Below are 24,425 nucleotides of genomic sequence, written 5' to 3'. Positions count from 1 at the left end.
GAGGATGATTGCTAACATAGATCTTGGGCAGGAAGTGGGTGGTGGCAGAGATAAAGGAAGTTTCCAAAGGGATTTTTATATGTTAAAGAAGACTTACAGGATCCTGGAGGCCTGGCTAAAGTCAAGCTAAGGTTGCCTTTTGCCTCTAGCAAAATATTAACATTGAAGCAGTCGAGCTCCTTGAGGAAGGTCACTTTGCCTGTCCCAAGTATTGTCAATGGACTGTAAGCTGTAAGAAGTTTACTTTTTTTCTATATTTCTTTTGCCTTTGTTCCCCACATCAACCTGACACACATTGAGTTATCTTTGCAGGATCTAAACCCCTTTAAGCACTCAGATACTGGGCCATCTGGAGCCAGAGAACCAATGATGTTGGCCCTTGCAGGGCCCCCATGACTTTGACCTGGGCCCGTTCACACCTGACCTTAAGATGACTTTTGCCCCAATTCCATGCTGTATTCCCCATTGTGCAAGCCCCTTCATAAATATTCATGCACTCTTAGCTTAAAACTAACGTGGTTTTGCTGTTCGGAGAATCTGCTTTGGGAAATATCTCAGGTGTTCTCCTTTACCTGCTGCAAGTAAAACCCTTCCTTTTCCTATTCGTTGGCTTGGTTTTGTCTTTTGGCTTGACTCCTACTAAAAAGCAAAACTATTTTCAGGTAACAGTTCTTTTTTTTAAGATTTTATTTATTTATTAGAGAGAGAGAACATGAGGATGGGGGGAAGGGGCAGAGGGAGAAGGAGAAGCAGACTCCCCACTGAGCAGGGCCCCAACATGGGGCCCCCGATCCCAGGACCCTGGGATCATGACCCGAGCCGAAGGCAGACACTCAACCGACTGAGCCACCCAGGTGCCCCTTGGGTAACAGTTCTATATAACTTCCTGGGAAGATGTGTAGCCTGGACACTCCTTGTGAGTTTGAGGGTTTGGAGGTTGGCATGTCTTAGGGTAGAGAACTTCTAGAGCTGCCCTCTGGGCTCAACCAATCCTTCTTTGCCCTCCCCAGCCTGTGACTCCCCAAAGATGCTTCCAGGACCTCTGCCTTAGCACCACATGAGAATGTGGAGAGGCTTCAGGGGTGGGGGTGTCATTTGTTGTAGTTCCCTAGCCCAGAGGGTGATGGGAAGAATGCCTAATTGCTGGCCAGCTTATCGGCACATTTTCTATGAGCTTTCCCACCCCACTACGCCTCAGTGTGACCATGCCACCTCAGACTGGCACTGAGCCACCCTGCCACTTTTTTGCTCTGTGGTGTTTACAAGACAAGTGATGAACCTTCCAGAAAATATAAGGAGACAAAAGGACACAGTTAGAAAGCCTTACCCTCCATCTGTGGCCTCTGACCTTTTCCCACTCTGGGCCATCTCATCCCCCACTGGGGACCAAACCATTAAGAGTTTTGTTGCTGGGAACTGTTCTGAAACCTAACCACCTCCTCACCTCTTCTGTGGCTTCTGCGGGGTTGGGTTTGGGGAAGGAAGCCAACAGCTATTGCTGGTTCACCATCTTCATCTAGAGCTAGATATGCCTTTACATTTTAACAGACATTTTAAGTCATTACTTATAGCAACAACAACAATAACTGAATATATGTAGCGCTTACCACATGACAGGTGCTATTTTAAGTGCTTTACATATATTAACTCATTTAATCATCATAGCCGCCCAATGAGTTCAATAACTATCCCCAGTTTACTCTTAAGTAGACTGAGGCACAGGAAGATTATGTGACTTACACAAGGCCACACAGCTAGTAAATTGAGGAGTCAGAATTCAAACCCCTGCAGTCTGGCTCCAGAGTTCACACTCTGAAAGGCAAGTGCTCTTAGCTATTCTGGCATTCTACCATTAATTAGCATCTACATTCATCCCTTAAACAACAGAAGAACTTCTCTTTTCTTTCCTGTCCCTCCCCTCATCTCCCATGTTTATATTACCTGGAATTTTAGTTCAAGATTGTGATTTTTAAAATTTACAATTAAAACTTATTTAGACTTTTCCATGAATGCTACTATTTTTCCTCTCCCCATTGCTTATTAGAACCCACTTGTTGCTCTTTAATCCATTTTTTCTTCTGCTGGATTATATACCCTAATAATCTTTTCAGAAGGGGTAGGTGTGTGATGAATTTTCTGAAATATTTTTCCTTTCATCTGGATTATCTTGGCTAGATACAGAAATACAGGTTCAAAGTTATTTCTCGTCAGCTCTTTGAAGAACTTCTCTACTGTATTCTTTCTTCTCTCTTTTCTCTCTGGGACCTTTCAGGATTTTTCTTCTTATCCTTTAGGATTTTATCTTTAACCTAGAAATTTTATTTCTAGGTTGTGGCGGTGGGTGGGGGACGCTGGGTGTGTGTGTGTGTGTGTGTGTGTGTGTGTATGTGTGTGTGTATGTGTGTGTGTGTGTGTGTGTGTTAATCATGCTTAGAATTTAGTGGCTCTTTTCAGTTTGAAGATTCATGTCTTTTTTTCAGCTCAGAAAATTCTAGAACATTATTTCTTCAAGTATAGCCTTCTCTCCACTCTTCTATTCTGTCTGGAACTCCTACTAGATGAATGTTGAAACTTCTGGGATCCATCCTCCATTTCCTTTATTTCTTTCATACTATCTACTTCTTTTTTTTTTTAGATTTATTTGTTTATTTATTTATTTGACAGAGAGAGAGACAGAGAGGGAACACAAGCAAGGGGAGTGGGAGAGGGAGAAGCAGGCTCCTCGCTTAGCAGGGAACCCAATGCAGGGCTCTATCCCAGGACCCTGGGATCATGACCTGAGCCGAAGGCAGACGCTTAACAACTGAGCCACCCAGGCGCCCCTCATACTATCTATTTCTTAATCCTTTGTAGTGTAATGTGAAATAATGCCATTGCCTGAACATGTTTTTTTTTTTCATTGAGTTACTCCAGTTTCTCTTATTGATCTGCAAAAGCTTCATTATATATTAGGAATAGTTACTTTTAATTTGTTGCATATTGTAGGAGACCAGAATATGCCGCCCCAAACAAAATATGCCTCTTTGGCATATCAGTGACTTTGAGCTGATTATTTTGAGAAACAGCAGACTGGAGAAGCTCTGGAAACAGTAGATGTTATCCTCTTGTAAGGGAAATTTACATTTATAAAGGAAATTTCCATTTGTAAGGGTGTCTGCCCCCTCTCTGTACTAGGAAGGGAAGGAAGACTAAATCACAAGAAACTCTGATCAACAGAGAAAGCTGTGACTTAAATCTGCACAACAAACCTTATCCTTGTTTACCACACCTCCCCAGGTCACTTCCCCATAACTTGCCTCCCCAACCCAGAAGCCCAAACCCCCTTTCTCCTGTTTTAGCCCAAATTGCTATATAAACCCAAGCTCTAGCCATCCCTTGAGATACTCATCCCTGAGTCTCTACCATCAATATATGAGACACATATTAATAGCCTTCTATTTGTTTTTTTCTTATTAATCTGTCTTTTATTACAGAGCTCCAGCCAAAAACCCAGAAGGGTAGAAGGAAAGTATTTTTTCCTCCCTTACAGTGTTTCAACATTTTCCCTCAAATTTACCTTTTCAAATGGTTGTATATGGTGGCTTTTGACTCAGATGAATCTTTAAGTTTTATGTCTTTAAATGTATCAGATTTATTGCTCACAGCCTCGGTATAATGCCGAGAAATGCCTATGCCACCTCAAGATTCATTATAATATTTCCTAGATTTTCTTCTAGTGCTTTATGAATTTACATTTTCACATTTAAACCTCTAATTTTTCTTGACTTTATTGTCTTATATGGTATAAGGTAAGATTTTAATCTTTATTTTTTCCAAGTGGATAGACACCTGTCAAACCATCATTTGGTATACAATCCATCTTTTGCCCACCATTTGGAAATACATGCTGAAGTTTTGTGTATAGATCAGTATGTTTCTCGTCCTTCTATTTTGTTTCACTAATTGATCTGTTTCTGTGTGTATTCATTTTCTAACCCTCTTATAACAAATTACCACATTCTTGGTGGCTTAAAACAACACAGATTTGGGGGCACCTGACTGGCTCAGTTGGAAGAGCACGTTACTCTTGATCTCGGGGTCATGAGTTCAAGCCCCACGTTGGGTATACACATTACTTAAATAAATGAAAAAATTTTTAAAAACCCACAAATTTATTATCTTACAGTTCTGTAGGTCAGAAATCCAAAACAAGTCTCACTGGATTAAAATCAAGGTGTTTGCAAGCTATGTTCCTTCCTGGAGGCTCTAGAGGAGAAACTCTTTCCTTACCTTTTGGTCTCTAGAAGCTGCCCACATTCCTTGATTCATGGCCCCCTTTCTTCCATCCTCAAAACCAACACATAACATCTCTCTGACCCTGCTCCCATCCTCACATCTCTTTCTCAGACCCTCTTCCACTTACAGGGGGTTGTGATGACATTGGATCTACCCAGATAATCCAGGAGAAGCTATTTTAAGGTTTAGCAACCTTAACTCCACCTGCAACTTCAATTCCCTTTCCCATGTAACAACATATTCACAGGTTCCAGGGATTAGGATGAGAACACCTTTGGTGGGGGGCACTTATTCTGCCTACCACACTCTTCCAGCCCCCTTACCATGATTTTTTTTTTTTAAAGATTTTATTTATTTATTTGACAGAGAGAGACACAGCGAGAGAGGGAACACAAGCAGGGGGAGTGGGAAAGAGAGAAGCAGGCTTCCCGCCAAGCAGGGAGCCCGATGCGGGGCTCGATCCCAGGACCCTGAGATCATGACCTGAGCTGAAGGCAGTCGCTTAACCCACTGAGCCACCCAGGCGCCCCCCCCTTACCATGATTTTAAAGTACATTTCAGTATTCGTTAGAGCAAAACACCCTATTATTGGGATGCCTGGGTGGCTCAGCCGGTTAAGTGTCTGCCTTCAGCACCGGTCATGATCTCAGGGTCCTGGGATCGAGTCCTGCATCAGGGTCCTGGGATCGAGTCCTGCATCGGGCTCCTGGCTCAGCGGGGAGCCTGCTCCTCCCTCTCCCTCTGCTGCTCACACTGCTTGTGCTCTCTCTCTCTCTCTAATAAATAAATAAAATCTTAAAAAAATATATTGCTTAAAAGAAAACACCCTATTATTCTTTAGTTTTCAAAAAATTTTTAGTTATAAAATAAGTCCTGGGATGTAGTGTACAGCATGGTGACTATAGTTAATACTATATTGTATATTTGTAAGTTGCTAAGACAGTAATCTTAAAAGCTCTCACCATAAGAAAAAATTTTTGTAACTGTGGATGGTGACAGATGTTTAACTAGACTTATTGTGGTGATAATTTCACAATATATACAAATATCGAATCATTATGTTGTACATCCAAAAACTAATATGTCAATTATACCTCAATAAAAAAAGTCATATGCTCTACCGACTGAGGCCTCCAGGTGCCCCAAAACCCAGCAATATTGTAAACAAGATTATTCTAAAACTTATATGGAAGGGCTGGGGCGCCTGGGTGGCTCAGTCATTGAGCGTCTTTCTTCACCTCGGGTCATGATCCCAGGTCCTGGGATGGAGCCCCCACATCGGGCTCTCTGCTCGGGGGGAAGCCTGCTTCTCCCTCTCCCACTCTCCCTGCTTGTGTTCCCTCTCTCGCTGTCTCTCTGTTATTTATTTTATTAAATAAAATCTTTTAAAAAAAGAAAAGAAAACTTATATGGAAGGGCAAACAAACTAGAATACCTAAAACAATTTTTCTGAAGATTTTATTTATTTGACAGAGAGAGAGTACAAGCAGGGGAAGTGGCAGGGAGAGGGAGAAGTAGGCTTCCCGCCGAACCGGGAGCCCGATGTGGGGCTCGATCCCAGGACTCCAGGATCATGACCTGAGCCAAAGGCAGACACTTAACTGACTGAGCCACCCAGGTGCCCCTAGCTAAAACAATTTTGAAAAAAAAAAGTAAAATGGGAGGAATTGCCTACTGAATTGCAATACTTATATAGCTGCAGGAATCAAGATTGTGATATTGGGGAAAAAATAGACACATAGATCAATGGAACAAAATAGAAAACCCAGAAATAGTCCCACACTGAATTTTTACAGAATACAAAAGCAAGGGGCACCTGGCTGGCTCAGCTGGTAGAATATGCAACTCTTAATCTCGGGGTCCTGAGTTGGAGCCCCATGTTGGGCACAGAGCTTACTTAAAAAAGAAAAAGAAAATAATACAAAAGTAATTCAGTGGAGGAAGAACTGTCTTCAGAAATGGTGCTGGACCAATTGGATATCTATAGGCAAAGGAAAAAAAAAAGCATCCACCTAAACTTCATACCTTATACAAAAATTAATTCAAATGCATCATAGATTTAAATGAAAATGTAAAATTTTTTTTAAGATTTTATCTATTTACTTGTCAGAGAGAGAGCACAAGAAGGGGGAGCGGCAGGCAAAGGGAGAAGCAGGCTCCCTGCTGAGCAGGGAGCCCGATGCAGGACTTGATCCCAGGACCCTGGGACCATGACCTGAGCCGAAAGCAGACGCTTAACCGACTGAGCCACCCAGGCGTCCCGAAAATGTAAAATTTTTAGACTTGGGCATGGTAAACAATTCTTAAACATAACCCATTTTTTAAAAAAAGATGAAATTAGGGCACCTGGGTGGCTCAGTTGGTTAAGCGACTGCCTTCGGCTCAGGTCATGATCCTGGAGTCCCGGGATCGAGTCCCGCATCGGGCTCCCTGCTCAGCAGGGAGTCTGCTTCTCTCTCTGACCCTCCTCCCTCTCATGCTCTCTGTCTCTCATTCTCTCTCTCGCAAACAAAATCTTAAAAAAAAAAAAATGAAATTAGACTTCACTCTGCCAGAAACCCTGTTGAGGATAACCTCTTCTTGTGGGTGTTAAATATGAACACCTGCATTTGTAAGGCCAGGTACTGGAATTTCAAGTTAGCCTTGTTCTTTAAAAGCAGGCTTATTGAGCTTTAATTTAGTATTGAGATGAGTTAGAAGCAGTAAGGAATGAAGAAGAGTTAAATAAGGAGCATATAGTATGAATCAACTACAGTCAACTGCCCTATTTCTAAATATAGAGAGGAGAAAGATTATCTATAGTGGCCCGCATATGCGTTAAAAATTATCTGGGAAGATAAACAAAAGTCTCTTAAATATCCAAAAATTTCTTCCATAAAGAAATACATGTGAGGGGCGCCTGGGTGGCTCAGTCGTTAAGCGTCTGCCTTCGGCTCAGGTCATGATCCCAGGGTCCTGGGATCGAGCCCCGCATCGGGCTCCCTGCTCGGTGGGAAGCCTGCTTCTCTCTCCCACTCCCCCTGCTTGTGTTCCTTCTCTCGCTGTGTCTCTCTCTGTCAAATAAATAAAATCTTTAAAAAAAAAAAAGAAAAGAAATACATGTGAATTTTAACAGCAATACTATTTTCACCTAGTAGGTTGGCAAGAATCCATGTCTCATGACTCAGGCTGTTGTGAAATGGGCACTCAAACACATTGCCAGTGGGAGAGCAAAATGGCCATGCTGGCTCCTACCTCAGGGCCTTTGCACTTGCTGCTGCCTCTGCCTGTAACACTTTGTCTAAATAACCATGTGACTCGCTCCTTTTGGCCAATCTAGGACCCAGCTCCTAGTCTGCTTATCAGTGAGGCTTCCCTGATGACCCTCCCACCTCCCCCAACACCACACTCAACATCACTTGTTTTCCTCATAGTGCATATCTTTTTTAATTTTATTTTTAAGTAATCTCTATACCCAAGGGGCTCGAGCTCACAACCCCAGGATCAAGAGTCCCATGCTCCACCAACTGAGCCAGCCAGGTGCCCCTCATAGTGCTCATCTTTATCAGAAATGATTGATCTCTTTTCCTCTCTTCGGCTAGATGGGGGATCAGCAAATTTTTTTCTGAAAAGGGCCAGATCATAAATAGCTGAGGCTTGGTGGGCCACGTGGTCTCTGTTGCAATTCCTCAGCCCTGCTGTGCTAGCGCTGAAGAACCATAAACAATATGTAAGTGAACAAGCATTATCGTGTTCCGATAAAAGATCTGCAGACACTGCAATTTAAATTCCATCATTTTCAAGTGTCACAAATTATTCTTTTTTGGATTTTTTTTTCCCCAGTTAGAAATGTGCAAACTATTTTTGGCTCAGTGGCCAAAGAGGCAGCGGACTGCTGCCTTTGGCCTGTGAGTCACGGTTTGCCTACTTTTGTACCAGAACACCATCTACAGGGATTATGGTCTGCTTGATTCACTGTTGAAACCCCAGAACCCAAAACAGGGCCTGGCACCCAGGAGGCCCTCAGTAGATGTTTCTCGAGTGAGGAAATGAACAGAACGATGAGTTGGGTAGCAAGTTACCAAAGGAGTGGAGACGTGAGTGAACATTCGAGAGCCGGTTCAATCCTACGCTCAGGGCTTCAGTTTACCCATGTCTGAACCTAGGCAGGCTCCCCCAGGAAGATGTAGAAAGAGATCAGAAGGCTGAGGCCAGAGTTGCAATTCAGCATCTTTATTCTTCCCCTTGAGCTCGAGGGTGATCCTGACAAACAGCTTCTGCCAGGAGAGGCAGAAAGGACTGGGCTGGGCGGGGATTCCCCAAGGACCTGGTCTCCTCCCGTGGGGTTCGGTTGGGCTTAGGGCCACGATCCAAGCTCAGCATCCCTGGGGAGGAAGGAAGCGGACCACTCTGCAAGCTCTGTGGCCCCCCCTACCTCCAAGAGCCATGTTAATGGGAACCAGCCACCTCCACACGCCAGGCTTGAGGGACCTGGAGAGCGGCCCCATCTTCCTCTGCATGCACAGGAACATGCATGCGCACAGGGGCCCGGGGCGGAGCAGGGCAAGGTCAGTGTCCGGACACATGGCTCTGGCCTGTGGCCCAGTTGGCAAACATAAAGCCTAGACTGATGGCCATGAAGAGAACCCCCAGGAGACCAAAACACAGAGCCTGTGGACGAGAGGGAGAGAAGATGGGGCTGGTTGGCTCTCCACACCAGCACTCCTGGAAATGTTCCCCAAGCCCTCCATCCCCTCTAGAGTGCCCCATTCATTCCTGACCTTCCTGCTCTCTCCCCTTCCTTAACACCAGCCCCTTCCTAAGAATCCTCCATCTTTCCAGAACCCTTCAGAGAGTATTCTCCTTTATCCTCCTTGAAAGTTCTCCCGACCCTCTTCTAATAGCGCTCCTTCCATCTGCCTGTAGAATGCTCCCTCTGTCTTTGCAGACCCCGCTGGTGCTCTGTCTGCTCAGCCCCTTCCTAAGACAATCTCCTTCATTCTTCCAGACCACCCACCCTCCTTTCCCCCAGCCCCCTCGTGACAATGTTCCTTTTTATCCCTGGCCATCCTGGGGTGCTCCCTCCTCAGAATGCTCCCTCTTTCCCCAGCCCTCCCCTGGAATGCTCACCTGGATCTTAGGCCAGGAGTAGAGGGGCTCCACCTCAGATGGCACAATGCGGAGGTAGAAGATGCTAGGAAGGATGAAGATGAGGCTGGGGGCTGAGGTGGACCCTGGAGGACAAGCAGGAGGGACAGAAGTCAATGTAAGTTTGGAGTATAAGGCCCATATTAGGTGGGGTCTGGGACTGGGGCTGGGGGTACTAACCAATAACCCCAAAGATATCCCGGATGGTCGGCACGCAAATGACAAGAACATTGACCAAGACAAGCAGGATCAGGGCAATGGCCACATGTCGTGGCCAGCTGAAGTCCCTGCTTGGGAAGAGCAGCTGCTGCAGGGCCCGGCGGATCTGTGGTCAGAGTAGGGTAGGACACCAGTCAGGGCCCAAGAGCTGCTGCCCCCCTCCGTGTGGTCATCTGGCTTGAACTCCACCCTCTGAGCATCCATCTGTGCCTCCACCCCATGTGAGGTCCCTGATCCTCCCTCCATCTGACTATCTACACGTCCACCTGGTCTGAGCTTCCGTCTGTACCTCCACCTTCTGAATGAGCACCTTGCCACCCTTCTGACAATCCATGCCTCTTCCTTCTGTCTGATCACCCATCGATGCCTCAACCTGCGCTCTGGAATCTCTGCCTCCCTGTCTGACCGGCCTCCTGTCCTTCCATTCCGTCTGAGATCCCTGCCTCTCCCGCCATCTGACTACCTCTCTCTCCCTCCTCTTTCTAGTCATCCCACCCCCCCCCATCTGAGAGCCTGGTCCCTCTTATACCTCACTATTTCTGCCTCCACCCATCCTAAGGGATGCTGTCCATCCCTGTCTCTTCATTCTGACTGTCCATCTCTCTCTGCCTCTACCCTGTCTGACTATTCCTGCCTCCCTCTTCTGCCTGGCCAGACATCTGGTGCCTCCTCCCTCCAGCTGACTACTCCTCCCCCCACTCATTCTCTCTGTCCCGCCACCGATGTCCCCTTTCTGTCCGACCATCAATTTTTGCCTCCTCTGTCCACCTGACAACTCTGCCTTCCCTATCCATCCACCCCTGCCTCCTCCATCCATCCATCCGCTCCCGCCTCCGCCCCGCAGCCAAACAGCCATGCCTACACCCTCCACCCATGTCCGCCCGCTCCGAGCCCCGCCCCCGAGCTCCCACCCCCGCCCCCACGTACAGGGAACAGCACGACGGGCACAGTGAGAGTCACAGCAAGCAGCACGGCCAGGCGCACGCAGAGGATGAGCAGGTCCTGCTGGCTGTACATGTGCAGCATCTCCGCCTCCACGCTGTCTGGGCCGCGGTGCATGGGACACAGGACGCACGGTGTGCTGGGAGCACCAGGACCGGCGCCCCGGAAACACACACACACACACACACACACACACACACACGGCAACAAAATCCGCATGTGCCACGTGCACCCCCTCTTTGGAAACTGACGGGTCCGGGGCACGGAGGGAAAGAGCTCAGGCTCCTGCCCGAGCAGTCTGCCCAGTCCCCACTCCAGCCCCCACCTGGCCCCAGCCCCACTCACTGTAGAAGGTGAGGTATCCAAAGGTCGCTGTGAGCCCATACATGCAGAACATGGCCCCAATGGACACGTTGGCCACGGCCTGCATTCTGTGCTTGGAGGGCCTGAGTCATAGAGGTTATGGAACTGTCATGCCCAGACCCCTGGACTTGGTGCAGGCCCCTCAAAAGGAGCCCAGGCCCTCCAGAGTGGAGCGCCTTCTTCCAGAGCTGATGTCCAGCTGGTACACGCTGGGACGCCCATCTCTACTTCCCCTGTGTGACTAGCCAAGCCTCCCTCTGTCCATCCATCTCACCCCATATGACCATCTTTGCCTATCTCCTCTGTCTGACCATCTCTGCCTCTCCCTCGCATCTGACCTCCATGCTGTGCCCCTATCTCATCACCCACACATCCCTCCATCATATCCTCCCTGCCCCCCTGTGCTGTCCACCTGTACCCCACTCTCTCTGACCATCCCCACCTCCTCATCCCCATCCATGCATGCTATCCCCTCCATCTGATCATTTCTGCCTCCCCACTCTGCCCATTCACACTTGTACAGAATATTTAAGCCCTAATCAGTAAAAAGGCTCTGCCCGGCACCCCCACCCCCACAAGGCCACCTCAAACCCCTCCCCCAGCACGATCTAGCCACGATCAAGCCACAGTACCGGGACTACTTGAGGGATTGTGGGACATTATGACTATCGCACCACCTACGCCCACTTGCCTGCCCACTCACCGGCAGAGCTCTGTGTAGATGGGCAGCACCTCGGGGTGGCAGACGAAGGCAAAAGCCATAATGGGCACTGTGTAGAACATCTAGGGGAATGGCCCACATACCCGAGATTAGAACCTACAGGGGTCTCTCCCCCACCCCTCTTCCCCCTGGCCCCACCATGGGAGCCCCCTAATGTCCGATGCCCAGCTCCACTCTGAGCAGGAGAGGACCAGAGGTGCAAGCTCTATACACGCACGTGCACACCCACCTGCGAGTCCACGGTGAACATCTGGGCCTCACAGCTCCTGTTGAGTCCCTGGATGGGAAGGCCCGGGGGATTCTTGCTCTCCACTGCTGTCTCATTGAGACCTACAGCACAGCCAAGCTGGAACTTCTTGTAGATGACCTGGGGGAGGGTGGGGAAGCGAGGTCATGGGGAAGGCTACGTCCCCATGTTCCAAACTCTTTCTCCGCTTTTTTCATGTCCTTCTCCCTCAGACTCACCGAAATGAGGAAAAACAGCATACAGGTCAAAGAGAGACCACTGGTATACCCCAGGTAGCCTGCAAGGGGTAATACACAGAGCCTCAGAAATCAAGGGACCTCCCCATCTAGCAAATATCAAACCCTAGTTTGGCCTTTCAGGCTACGTCACCCCAATTAGGCCACCCTCTTGCACAAGCTTTTACTTCTACCCGGACCCACCTCCCCTCCATAGCAAACTCCTATTCGTCTGTTAAAGCCCACCTCACACAAGCTCTCCCCTGGTATGTCACCGCCCTTGAAAATGGGGGTTTTCTCAGTCTGGCTCCCCTTCTCTAAATCCACTATCCAATGACCAACACAGGAAGCCTCTTACCCAAGTGTCTCATGAGGGCCAGTGGCAGGATGATTAACACACTGACAATGATGATGAGGAGGTTTCCCTTCAAGAACCAGCCCCTGGGGAGACAGGCAAACACAGTGACTAGCTGCCTGCCAAAGAAAACCATCAGGCAGGCACTCGTAGAAGACAGCCGAACAGACGGATTTCTGCCTGCAGTCGGGGGAGATGAGCTGACGCCTCAGCTGTGAGAAGTCATTCAGGCCGTCCCAGTGACAAATGGCACAACGGGATGGGCAGAAAGGGCCAGATGGATAATCAGACTGTCAGTCGAACCCTGTCAAAGGGACACAGCTAAGAACACACACACACACAGCCGGACAAAACTGTGCCGTCAGACTCGCAAGCGGACATACAACCAGATGGGCAGACAGGACCCCGAATCAGTGAGACTCCCGCAGTCCAACACACGGTACCGGACACAGAGTGAGTCCTGACCGGGTGCGTCCCATGGGTCGAACAACAGTCTGATGATCAGGCAATGGTGCAAAGTCAGACAAGAAGTCAGGAAGACACACATGTGGTTGTCTGAACAGCTCAAGGTGTGTGTTGAACACCTAAAAGTAGCTGGGCCAACTTGGCCACACAGCCAAAGATCAAAACAGAGGCAAAACCAACCAGCTCTTGTTGGGACCCAGCTCAAAGAAAGAGTGGGATCTGTACAGATATTGGAGGGGGGTGCCCAGACAAGACAGTTAATACAGAACCGGCTGAAAAACTGCTCATTTGTCCAAAAGAATTGTATTAATTGCCTACTATGTTCCAGGCACTCACACACCATCTCGTACACACAGTGACACAGAAAGAAACCGACAAAGCACCACTGAGCACATAGTCGCTGGGAACTAATTATAGTAATTAGATACACCTCATCACACAGCTTGTCAGCTACCTAAACAGTTTCAGAATCAAACCCGAAGATCTAAGAGGATACACGGAGTCAGCCGTCACATACAAGCAACTGAACAGACTCAGCCAGCAGAGGGATCGAAAATCAACGGGCGCCTGGGTGGCTCGGTCAGTTAAATGTTTGCCTTCCGCTCAGGTCATGATCCCGGGGTCCTAGGATCGAGCCTAGCGTCGGGCTCCCTGCTCAGCGGGAAGCCTGCTTCTCCCTCCCCCATTCCCCCTGCTTGTGTTCCTTCTCTTGCTGTGTCTCTGTCAAATAAATAAATAAAATCTTTAAAAAAAAATCAAACATGCTGTCAACTAGATGCATACTCAGAACAGTGGTCAAACACACATGGTGGGAACCACAGTCCAGAGGACATATCGTCATAGTTGAGGATCACACACACACACACACACACACAGAGCCAGAAGGAACTTGCCAGAAAAAAATGGCTGCCAAATTAAACAGAGATGGGAGTCCACTGGCGCATACAGTCAGAGCCAATCACATACACATAGTTGGCGCCACAGTACACCGCACGCTCACACTTACAGCCAGACAGATTTCGGCAGCCTGAGGGACCCTGAATCAAACAGAATCCGCCGGACGGGGAAAAGTCAGAATAAGCAAACGTCAGACGCACATGGTTGGGCTCCCAGCACACAGGACACAGCCGTAGCCAGCTGTGGTGCAGCTGGCCGGAGAGCCGGCCAGTACTACGGTCCAGAACCAAATCCACAGAGCTTCGGGCTACTTGATGTGTACAGTCACATGGTCAGCCTCGGAGTCGACTGGACATACAGAGTCAGCTACCAGAGTCAGCCAGAGCAACAGTCACCAAAACCAACCCGTGGTCTACTAGATAGAGCAATGGTCACACGCGCTGTTGGCCTCACAAAACAGAAGCATCACAGTCTGACCCCACTGGCCTGCCCAACAGTCTCCGAACACCTGGGAGTCAGCTGGGCGCAGAGTTGAAGAGAGCAGGCAGACCGCACAGGTAGACTCAATGGCCTGCCGGCCAGAGCCAAGGGGTGTTGCTCACTCACCCCTCAGGGTCCATGTCCAGGAAGGTGCCGATAACCAGGGGGAGTTCGGATTTGATGATGAACAGGTAACTGGACATGGCTGGTGCAGGTGGGGGGAGGTATAAGCAGAAGGATTCCCCTCATCCCCCCAGCCCAGCCTGAGGAAGCCCACCCCACCCCACCCTCTTCCCCCAAGCTGATCCCCTACCTCCCAGAGTCCTCACCCCCAACATTGTGCAGACAGATCACCGCGGCCACCACTACCTTCCCCGCAGGGCCCAGAGCCCTCTGTCCCAGCTGCTCATAGGCTCGGATCCCTGGGGTAGGAAGACAGCAGGGAATGGGTTGTGGGTCCAGGAGGCCAGGCCAGGGGTGAGAGGGTGGGGGTGGGCCCGAGGGTCAGGGAGCTGAGGAGCTGGGACTGGGGGTAATTGGGTCTGATTGATGGAAGCTGGAGGTGAGGGTTAAGCAGTTCGGGGTGGGGTTGAGGTGGAGCCTGGGAGGTGGGATCTGTGACCAGGGAGAAGGTTGGGGGCTGGAGGTGGGTAGTGGGTGTCTTGGGGTCATGGGGCTGGCTTCCACAATTAGGGGGAGCTAGAGACTGAGGAGTGGGGGTTAGAAGCAGAATGTAGCAATCTGGGTGTGGGGAGGGTCTGAGAAATGAGGTTTGGTGTCAGACTGAGGGGTGAAGGATGAGGATTGGGAGGTGGGGACCTGGGAGCCCAGTTAAGTTCTGAGGGCCACCGTGCAGTCTGAGAGCTGGAGTCCAGGGAGTTGAGGATGGAGTCTGGGGTCCTGGGGCCAAGATCTGGGGGTGTGGTATGTTCAGTGTGTTTATGTTCGGAATCTAGGGTTTGGGTTGAGGTCTAGGGTCTCAGGTCGGAGGGGTGGGTCCAGAGTCTGGGGTCCAAGATACGGGTCGAGCTCCAGGCCTTACCTACAACGCCAGCGCAGGTCAGCAGGAGATGGATGGAGTATGAAGACAGAAGAGCAATGCATAGCAACAGGGCCCTGTGACAGATGGCCCAGCTCAGACTTGGCCCCCAGGCCTCCGGCTTGGCCCACACAGCACCCCTGCCCCGCCCCACACCCGCAGGCTGCCCAGGACTCACAAGAAGAAGAGGACCCCTGTGTGGGCCATGGCATAGGCCAGTCCCAGGATGCCGCTGCCCATGATGGCGTTGCTGAGATTGAACACTGACATTCCAAACGATGTCTTCCCCTCGAACTGTGGGGGAAGGGGCCAGGCCCGGGCACACATGGGGAGGGAGACCAGGTAAGGAGACCAGGGCTGGGGCCCAGGAAAGACTAGGGGAGAAGTGAATGGGGCGGGGAGAAGCCCAGAAAGGGCCCTAGGACGGAGGCTAGGAAGGAAAAGGAGTTGAAGCCAGGGAGAAGCTGGAAAAGCAAGAGCTAGGAAGGAAGAGCTAGGAGAAACTTTGGAGGGGAGAAGCTGGAAGTGGAGAAGAACAGGGGAGAGTGCAGCAGTCACCAGAGGCAAAACAGCTAGGGAGGGGAGCAGCTGGGGACTGGGGAGCAGCTGGGGCAGGAAACAGCTAGGCAGGGAAGCCCCGGGAAGAGGGAACAGTAGGGGAAGAGAAGAGCTCGGCAAGGTGCAGCTGGGACAGATCCTGTGAGGTCACTCACATCCATGAACTCGATTGGCTTCCTCCCTGGAGCAGGAGGATGGCTGGGCAGGAAGCCTTCGCGTTCCTGCCTGTAGCTGGAGAGGGCAGAGAAATCCGGGGTGGGGGGGTGGGGGGGTGGTGAGGGGGTAATCCTGACCCCTGGCCTTGTCCCCTTGGGCCCCTGACTCACCCCAGAGCATCCGCAGGGAGGGCTCCGTTCATCTTTGGGTCCTGCAGCTCCATGCTGTGGGCCGAGAAATGGGGGCGGGGGGCCAGAGATGAGGCAGGGGGGCTACAAAGTGGGGAGAGCTAGATCAAGAGGGTAGGGGGTCAGATAGAGACAGATGGAGAACCAGAGAGATGGGGAGATAAATGGAGAGACTCAAAGACAACAGTGAGAGGCAACGGAGGAAGACATGGGAGGCAGAGAAGGGAACCGGAGGGGGAGAGATGCCAACAGTTACTCAGACAAGCAGAAAAAGAGGGCAGCGAGAGACAAATGGGGGGGGGAGAGACTGAGAGAGAAAGGGAGAGAGAGGGACCCCACAGCGGACGAGATGGCCATCTGGAGCTGGGATAGCCTGTCCTCCCAGACCCCACTCTTACTCAGTCTCTCTTGCTGCCTCTTTCCTTGCCGGCCCCCCCCACACCCCCCTCCCTCCACCCTCACCGCTTGGCCAAGCCTCTCACTCCTTACAGGGACACGTGTCGGCCTGGCTGCCCCACCCCTCCTAACGCCCCCTACCCCCCTCCTCCCAGCCTGGGCCCTGAGCCTGAGCCCGGAGCTGATGCAACCTGTTGAAGGAGCTGGAGGTGGGGGGGGGGGGGCGCGGGCTTGGAGACCCTAGCCCCCCCCAGGCTGCAAACTGCTCCCTGCCACAACTCTGAATATCCTCACTAGAGGCGGGAGACAATTCCCCAAACTGAGCCTCCTTCCAGGGATACAAGTGACCCAGTGATCCCCATTTAATCCCCTTTTTAGGGATTAGAGAAGTATTTTTCTGGGACCCCTGTCAAGTCTTAAACACTCGTTCTCCTGGCAGAAGTAACTTTAGAGACGCTTCCAGACTTAAGATCCTTCCTGGTCTTGGGGTGTCTCAGGAACCTGTCCTGAGCCCTAATTTCCCCTCCTGAGGATGAGCTATCTCTGAGACCTTCATCAAAAGCCCCCTCCCAGGGCCTGATGCGTTTTTTGGGGTGGGGGTGCTCCGCAATCCCCAAGCGAGCCTGGAGCCCCGGTTTTCTGGATGGAGTGTCTCCGAAGAAACCCCCAGCCCAGAGCTCACTTCCTGGGAGTGCGGTATCTCAGAAACCCCCATGCAAGGTGCCCATCATTGCTAAAAGTGCCTCCGGGGAAACCCCCTCCCCAAGCCCCGAATCCCCTTCCCGGGAAGGGGACGCCTCTCAGGGAGCCCCATCCTCAGTCGCGAGCACTCTCTGGAGACTCTCACCCACTTCTGAATTCACTTCCTGGGAGCAGGGCACCAAAAGGACTCCCCCTCCCATTCAATTCCCCGCTAGCGCTAAAAAGGTCTCCAGGGAACCCCTCCCCCGAGGCTCCCCCAGGAAACCTCTCCCGGGATCCCCACTCGTGCGTCGGGGTCTCAGGAGCCCCATCCCGGCCAGCGCCCCCTCCTCACCTCCCTGCTCCTCTGAGCTCCCGAAGCGGCAGTAACTCACTAGGGCTCTGGGACCCCACGGCCGGCGCGGCTCCCCCTCCGCGGACCCTGCCCCCGCCCCGCCCTGTAGCCAATCAGCTCGGCCGCGCTTGCGAGGTGGCTAATCAGCGCCGCCCGAGCCGCATCTGGCCCGCGGATTATTTTTTTTCTGGGAAGAACTTTTAATTTTAATTTAGTTTCCCTCCATCTGGCTCTGGGAGGAGGAAAGGGGGTGGGGGAGGAGGGCGCTTCTCTCTTTCACCTGGACCCACGTGGAGAGAGACAGAGGTGTGTGGGGGCCTTGAGTGGGGAGGGGGGGAGGTGGACAGAAAGATTGAGGGAGTAGATCCACACCTAGAGAGAGGGCCAGGCAGGCAGGGGCCACTGACGCAGAGATCGGACACACAGCGGGGAGGGACAGATGGAGGGAAAAGATGCAGAGAGGAGAGACAGAGATCGTAAGAGAAACAATCACAAAATAGAGATAGGCGGGCAGGAGAAACAAAACAAAGACAGACGACAGGAGGACAGAAAGACAGCCGTGTTGTGGAGGAGCGGTAGACAGGCAGAGGGGCAGTCATAGGGAGAAAGAGGGGCACAGACAGACTCAGAGACAGGGTGTAGGCCCATGGAAGCATCTGGAGGAAAGCAACAGGTAGTCAGGCCCAGGAGTAAGCAGGAGAGACAACTGGAAGATAGACAGGTGGACGCAGCCAGACACATCCCCAGAGGCTGGGAACAGACACACCAGCCCGGAGAGCCAAGGGGACAGAGGGAGTGGTTGAGGCAGGGAGACACCTAGAGGGACAGATGACAATAGGTCGAGAGAGGCTGATTCAGGCAGAGGGGCAGACAGGGTGGATGGACAGGCCTGAGAGCAGCAAGGGGACAGGGACAGGGACAGGCAGAGCCAAGCCACTATAGACTGACCTCAGATATAGAGAGAGATAGCCTGGCCTAGCCAAAAACGGACCTTAGATCTTGGGGGTCCCCAGAGAGAGGCGGGGGGGCATTTGTGGTTGGGTGGGGAGTGTGGATCTACACTGTCTGCAAACAAGGCACGCCCTAAAGTCCTGGACCCCAGCCCAGGCTTTGGGTGGGGCCTGTCCACACCCTAACCGAGGAGCCCCACTGTCTGTGTGTCTGCCTTATATGTGGGTCCGTCTGTTCACTCCCATCCAAGCATGTGACAGGCATGTCTGTCCCAGGCAGGGCATGTGTCTCCTGCACACAGTCAGGCGGATGGGACTTGGGGTCCAGGCCCAGCTGCTTGAGGTCCCGGTGGACAAGAGGCCTCTGTCCGGGCCTCTTCACCCTCCTGCCCACCCCCCGCGTCGGGGAGCAGAGAATTCCCGGAAAGGCCAGGGGCTGGCTGGGGCTTCAAAGCTGGCCTAGATGCCCCCACCCTACCCGCAGTCAGTCGGAGGAGGGTAAGGGACGGGGCGTTTACTTCCCCCCAGCAGGAGAGAGCCTCCTGCGCGCTCAGGGATCACAACCCCATCCAGGGCTCAGAATCGGAGGCCGACCCACCACCGCCCGCAGAAGTGCGCACCTGCGCGCAGACCCGCAGCCGCACACAGAGAATACAGGCTGGCAGATGAACACACAGAGACTGCACCTGGGGCGCCCAGGCCTTGGTACTCTCACATGCTCACAGCTGCACCAAATGACCTGCCACGACAAGGTATCATCACCCACACATGGACACAGGGCAGGCCCACGCTGATTTCCAGCCACTCCAGACTCACAGATATCATCACGCACAGACTTGGCAGCCCTACCCCAGGGAGCACATGAATAGGACTTCACACAGCTGTCGACATCAGACGGGGGTGTGGCGGGGGGGGGGGGACAGTGTCTCTCGTACGGATGAGTCCAGCTTCAGACAATCCTGAAGGCCCATGTCCAGATTCAGGCTCTATGATGATACCTCTGTGCATGCGAACTCACGTGTGAACTCGTGACCCCGGGTGACCACACAGGGCTCTCTCGTCACAGAGAGGGGCATTCACGGGCAGGCACGACCGTACAAAGAAGCTGCCATCACACACCCACACACCATCACGGTCACGCAGACAGCCGCGCGCAGCCACGAACACAGACAGCCATTCGCAAATCAAGTCAGAAGAAACGTGCAGGGAGCGCGTTGTAAATTCACAATAAATACAGGCGCGTGGACAGGAAAGGCAAGGATGCGGAGAGGACACTGAACTATTGGGATGAAGAGGAAATCCAGAAACTACATCTCAAAGGAACATGAAGAGGAAACAAAGGAACCAGATAGGACACATACAGTGGCCCCAAGAGAAACCCCCATAGGGCGCGCACACGCAGTCGCTCACCACAACCAGACACAAATACGGCGGCAGAGAAGAAAGACACACGGACACAGGAGACACGCACGTCCGGGCCAGACACATAAACACACTCGGCAGCCATGAGCGTTACAAAGGAGACACAGAAACGCCCCAGGGACATACACACGCAACCCCATGCAGATGAACTGCAGCAGCAGACCTCAGCAAGGCATGCGGGTGCCACAGGTAAAACACACGAGTTGGCCAGGCGGTCATAGATACAAGAGACAGCGAGGTAAGCTACACAGCACGATGTGGGTGGAGCTCACATGTGTGTGTTTGAGGCTGAGAACATGTACAGGCAGATGAGATACACCGAGGATATCCAAACACACACACACACACACACACACACACACACACACACACACACACACACTTCCCTTGTCTCTCCCAGCCTCTTCTGCTGTCTCTCTCCTCTCATATTCCACCTTCCCCCCCCCCCCCGGAGCCATTACACATCTGTGCTACAAACCAGCCAGGGAAAGAGACACCTGTCGGCAGAGGCCTTGGCCTACATAGCTATGGTATGCGTGTTGGGGGGCGGGGGGGGGGCTGGCGAGGGGGAGAGGTGGCTAGGCAGGTGTCTAGATTTCAAGAAAAGACGAAGCGTCCTGTCCAAAGAACTAGTGTACCTTGGACAAAAAAACAGATGCCCCCACCCACCACATCCCAGCAGCAGTTTCCTGCCCTGATCATTCATTCCCCTGCCCTCCCGGGGCCTTCTTAGGCCCTCCAGCATTGCCCAGGGCCGGGCCATCAGGCACACAGCAGGTGCTCAATAAATGCCACGTATCGAGTGTCCTATTATCATTTTTATTTTTATTTCTGCCAAGTGACCTCTTCTAGGGGAGGGACAAACCCTCATCCAGCCCTGCGCCCCATAGCTTAGCTAAGTTTCAGGGCAAACGGCAAGTGTTCAACATATGCTGGTAGGAGGAAAAACAAAGGGAAAGTGAAATCTGGCTGCGGAGGGAGGGCAGCTTGCTTTAGAAGGAACAGATGTCTTTAAGCTTGACCGAGGCCTTGAGTCTGTGCCAGGGATAAGAAGGCTTTGTTAGTTCATCGAAGTTAAGGTCCTTTTGCGGGGTCATTTAAGGCTTTTGTGGGTTCGGTAAAACAGACCCTTGTGTGACATTTGGGATTGCGATCGAGTCTATTAGAAGTCGGTTTGGGTTCCTGTGGGTTCTTATAAGCAGATCCCTGCTTTTCATTAAAACAGGTCACTGCTCAGCAGCCTTCAAGGGAGGGAGCCACAGAGCCAAGCAGTTAACAGCGTGAGCTTTCCCAGCTCTGCCACTTACTAGCTGTGTGGACTGGGGCAAGTTCTGAAACCTCGGGGTCTCCGCTTTCCCCGGGGCAGAATAACATCGAACTCTTAGGGCCCTGGGAAGACTGAATGAATGAATACAGGTAAAGCACTTAGAACAATGCCTGAGCCACCATAATTGCTCAATAACATATTTGTGAAAGGAATTAATGAATTCTTCTCCGCCTGTGAAAGCAACCCCCCACTGGGCTCCATTTAGGATTCTAATCTCTCCTTTCATGCAGGCTCCCCGCTGAGAGACTCTTCCGTCCCTCAAAGCAGCCCCTGGGCAGCAAGGCTTTTTGAGTCTGTGTCTGGTCCCCTGCACCTGGACCACCCCCGTCTTTCCCTCCCCCGGTAAGATGCCCTCCGCGGTCCAGAGCTGGCCTGGCAGCTCCCCGCGCCTTGACCTCTTCGGGAGGCTGAGGGAGGACCCCTTTACACTCAGTGGGGTGCCGGGTGGGAGCTGCAGGCCGACACCCTACTTCGGGAAAAGCCTGGGGAGTTCAGAGCCTGGATCCCGTCCCCCAAGTCCCCCAGCCCTGCTGGAGGAAGCAAGTTGCTTTGCAAAAAAATTAAACATCCTCTTTGTGAGAGGCAAGAAAACAGGACGTGGGAAGCATCCCACAGGGTGAACATGGGCCCCCAATGCCTGGCACCCCCTCCCCTCTGTGGAGCAGTGAGCGGCCAGGTGGCTTGAACCCTTGCTTTCTCACCCTTGCTCACCTCCGCAGGGGAGCCGTGTTCCCACCGCCCCCCACAAGGCCCTGGAGCGCTGCTGATCAGCTCTTGCTTCCTCCCCGGCTCTATGGGACTCCTCCGGGAAGTGCTTCTCTTCCTGTCTCTGCCCGTCTGTCTACACCTCCCAGGGCCCCCGCATAAATGCAGAACGCACCACTGAGGAAAGAATAAAGGAACAAAGCAACAAAAGGGTGGATTCAACATATGTCTACTGAATGCCACCTGCGTGCCGGGCCCTATTCTAGGGCCGGGAGGCAGCAGCGAACGAGACAGAACAAAATTCCTGCCTAGTGAAGCTCAGTATTTCTAAGGAATGATGAATCAATCCTTGCAGTTCTTTGAATACTCACCAAGCTTGTTCTCACTTCAGGGTCTTTGCACCTGGTGTTGCCTGTGCCTGGAATGCTCTTCCTCCAAATATTCCTAGGGTGCGTTTCCCTTTAGGTCGCAGCTCAAATGCCACCTCCTCAGAGAAGTCTTCCCTGACTACGCTGTCTGAAAGAGCAATTCAGGGGCGCCTGGGTGGCTCAGTCGGTTAAACGTCTGCCTTCGGCTGGGGTCATGATCCCGGGGTCCTGGGATCGAGCCCCGCCTAGGGCACCCCGCTTTGCTGGGAGTCTGCTTCTCCCCCTCCTTTTTCCCTTCCCCCTGCTCGTGCGCCGCGCTCTCTCTCTCAAATAAATAAATAATTTTTTAAAAAATAAAATAAAAGCAACTCGACCCCTCTGTTACTCTCCATCCCTTTCACCCGACTTTGTTATTCTTCATAGCTTTTATCACCACCTGACATAACATCATATATTTACACATATAATAGTATGTTTAATTTAGTACAGTTACTTTAGTAAGTAAATGTATATAGATGTCAGTATATTTATATATAGCAATACATACATTTAAAAGTCATATGCATAAGATATGTGTATTTTATACTCTATACAAATGCATAAATATATTATTATATTTTTCTTATATTTACATGTAACAGTATATTTATATTTATTTAATTTCCTACTAATATATAACCTATACACTAATAAATACTATACATCACTATATTTCTATATAATCACATACGTATTAAGCAGCATATATGTTTATACACCTAATGTAATATATAGCCTCCCTATATATCTATAAACCGGGGATAGTTACAGAAACTACTTCAGATGGTTGTTATTAGGATTAAAATGAGTTCAAGGAAAGAATCCAGCAGTGCACTGGAGCCTCGCACAGGTTTGCAGACTGCTTGTTCCATTTTCAGGAATTTCGCGAACCAGTTGTTAAACAGCTATTATTTAAAATGAAATAATATAAACTTACAATTAAATAAATTAGATTATTTAAGGGGCGCCTGGGTGGCTCAGTCGTTAAGCGTCTGCCTTCGGCTCAGGTCATGATCCCGGGGTCCTGGGATCGAGCCCCGCATCGGGCTCCCTGCTCGGCGGGAAGCCTGTTTCTTCCCTCTCCTACTCCCCCTGCTTGTGTTCCCTCTCTCGCTGTCTCTCTCTGTCAAATAAATAAATAAAATCTAACAAAAAATAAATTAGATTATTTCAAAGGTGATACTCAAAACTCGTCACTTCCTGATTATTTTACTACATTTCACTATTCTCTACGCTCTTGAGGTCATTTACCCCTATTTAAACGGTATGGTAGAAATATTACATAATGGTGCACTACTGCATCTCTTCCAAACTCTGTGTCCCATGACTACACGTTGGTAATTTTTTAAAATCTGACAAGATGATGGTATGGAAACCATGGAAAATTGGCACATGTGAGACATCAGGGCTTCCTCCCCACCCCCCAGCCCCCGCCCAAAGAGCCGGTTGTTAGCCATTTACCAGAGCACTTAGAATAGGTGCTTGGCACATGGTAAACGCTTTAATGAATGTTTCCATTACTATATTTACTTGTGCACCGGGTCGCGATGCAGTCTTTTTCAGTGGATCGAAGTTAAAAACGTTTGAAGAACACAGAATTACAAAAGGACAGACACTGTGCGGAGCTACACCTATTCAAATCCTCCCAATAACTCTGTGAAGCCATACTACTTATTATCCCCATTTTACAGAGGGAGAAACTGAAGCTCTGAAAGCGTACAAGTCGAGCAGCGCTTTCAGTGAGCTGAAGTGGATTCGCATCTTGCCACAGAGCGGCTTCCGTGCTCCAGCGCACTTAATTAACGCATTCTCCTAACTCTCAACGTTCCCGACGCCAGCTGTAATTTCACTTCGCGGCTCGCGTAAAAGGAATGGGTTCCGCCGTGCCCGTTGCGTCTTGGGAAATGTAGTCCCCAGTGAACACGCCGGTCCAAA

General features: G+C 50.9%; 1 protein-coding gene and 1 long non-coding RNA gene across 5 annotated transcripts; one reads left to right on the top strand and one right to left on the bottom strand.

Annotated features, from left to right (window-relative positions):
* Positions 1-8,466: 8,466 nt before the first annotated feature.
* Positions 8,467-22,577, bottom strand: SLC38A5 (solute carrier family 38 member 5). Of its 4 annotated transcripts, none has more exons than XM_078065511.1 (16): positions 22,455-22,577; positions 16,230-16,283; positions 16,059-16,134; positions 15,524-15,639; positions 15,349-15,422; positions 14,636-14,728; positions 14,433-14,511; positions 12,468-12,550; positions 12,113-12,171; positions 11,877-12,014; positions 11,630-11,709; positions 10,909-11,009; positions 10,549-10,664; positions 9,583-9,727; positions 9,385-9,488; positions 8,467-8,925 (listed from the first exon to the last, which is right to left on the bottom strand). In XM_078065511.1, the coding sequence occupies exons 2-16, from the start codon at positions 16,280-16,282 to the stop codon at positions 8,824-8,826; spliced, it is 1,419 nt and encodes a 472-aa protein (XP_077921637.1). In that variant the 5' UTR covers position 16,283; positions 22,455-22,577; the 3' UTR covers positions 8,467-8,823. The 4 variants fall into 4 exon arrangements, with proteins under 4 accessions (XP_077921637.1, XP_077921635.1, XP_035948686.1 ...); XM_078065509.1 differs by lacking the exon at positions 22,455-22,577 and adding an exon at positions 22,090-22,201; XM_036092793.2 differs by lacking the exon at positions 22,455-22,577 and adding an exon at positions 17,680-17,766.
* On the top strand, positions 20,178-21,721 carry LOC144380635 (uncharacterized). The gene is made up of 3 exons (XR_013444859.1): positions 20,178-20,289; positions 21,277-21,467; positions 21,609-21,721. It is a non-coding gene; the product is annotated as an uncharacterized LOC144380635 (long non-coding RNA).
* Positions 22,578-24,425: the final 1,848 nt, after the last annotated feature.

This window comes from Halichoerus grypus, chromosome X, assembly GCF_964656455.1.
Source record: "Halichoerus grypus chromosome X, mHalGry1.hap1.1, whole genome shotgun sequence".
NCBI lineage: Eukaryota > Metazoa > Chordata > Mammalia > Carnivora > Phocidae > Halichoerus > Halichoerus grypus.
This window is presented reverse-complemented; position numbering and strand designations above follow the sequence as displayed.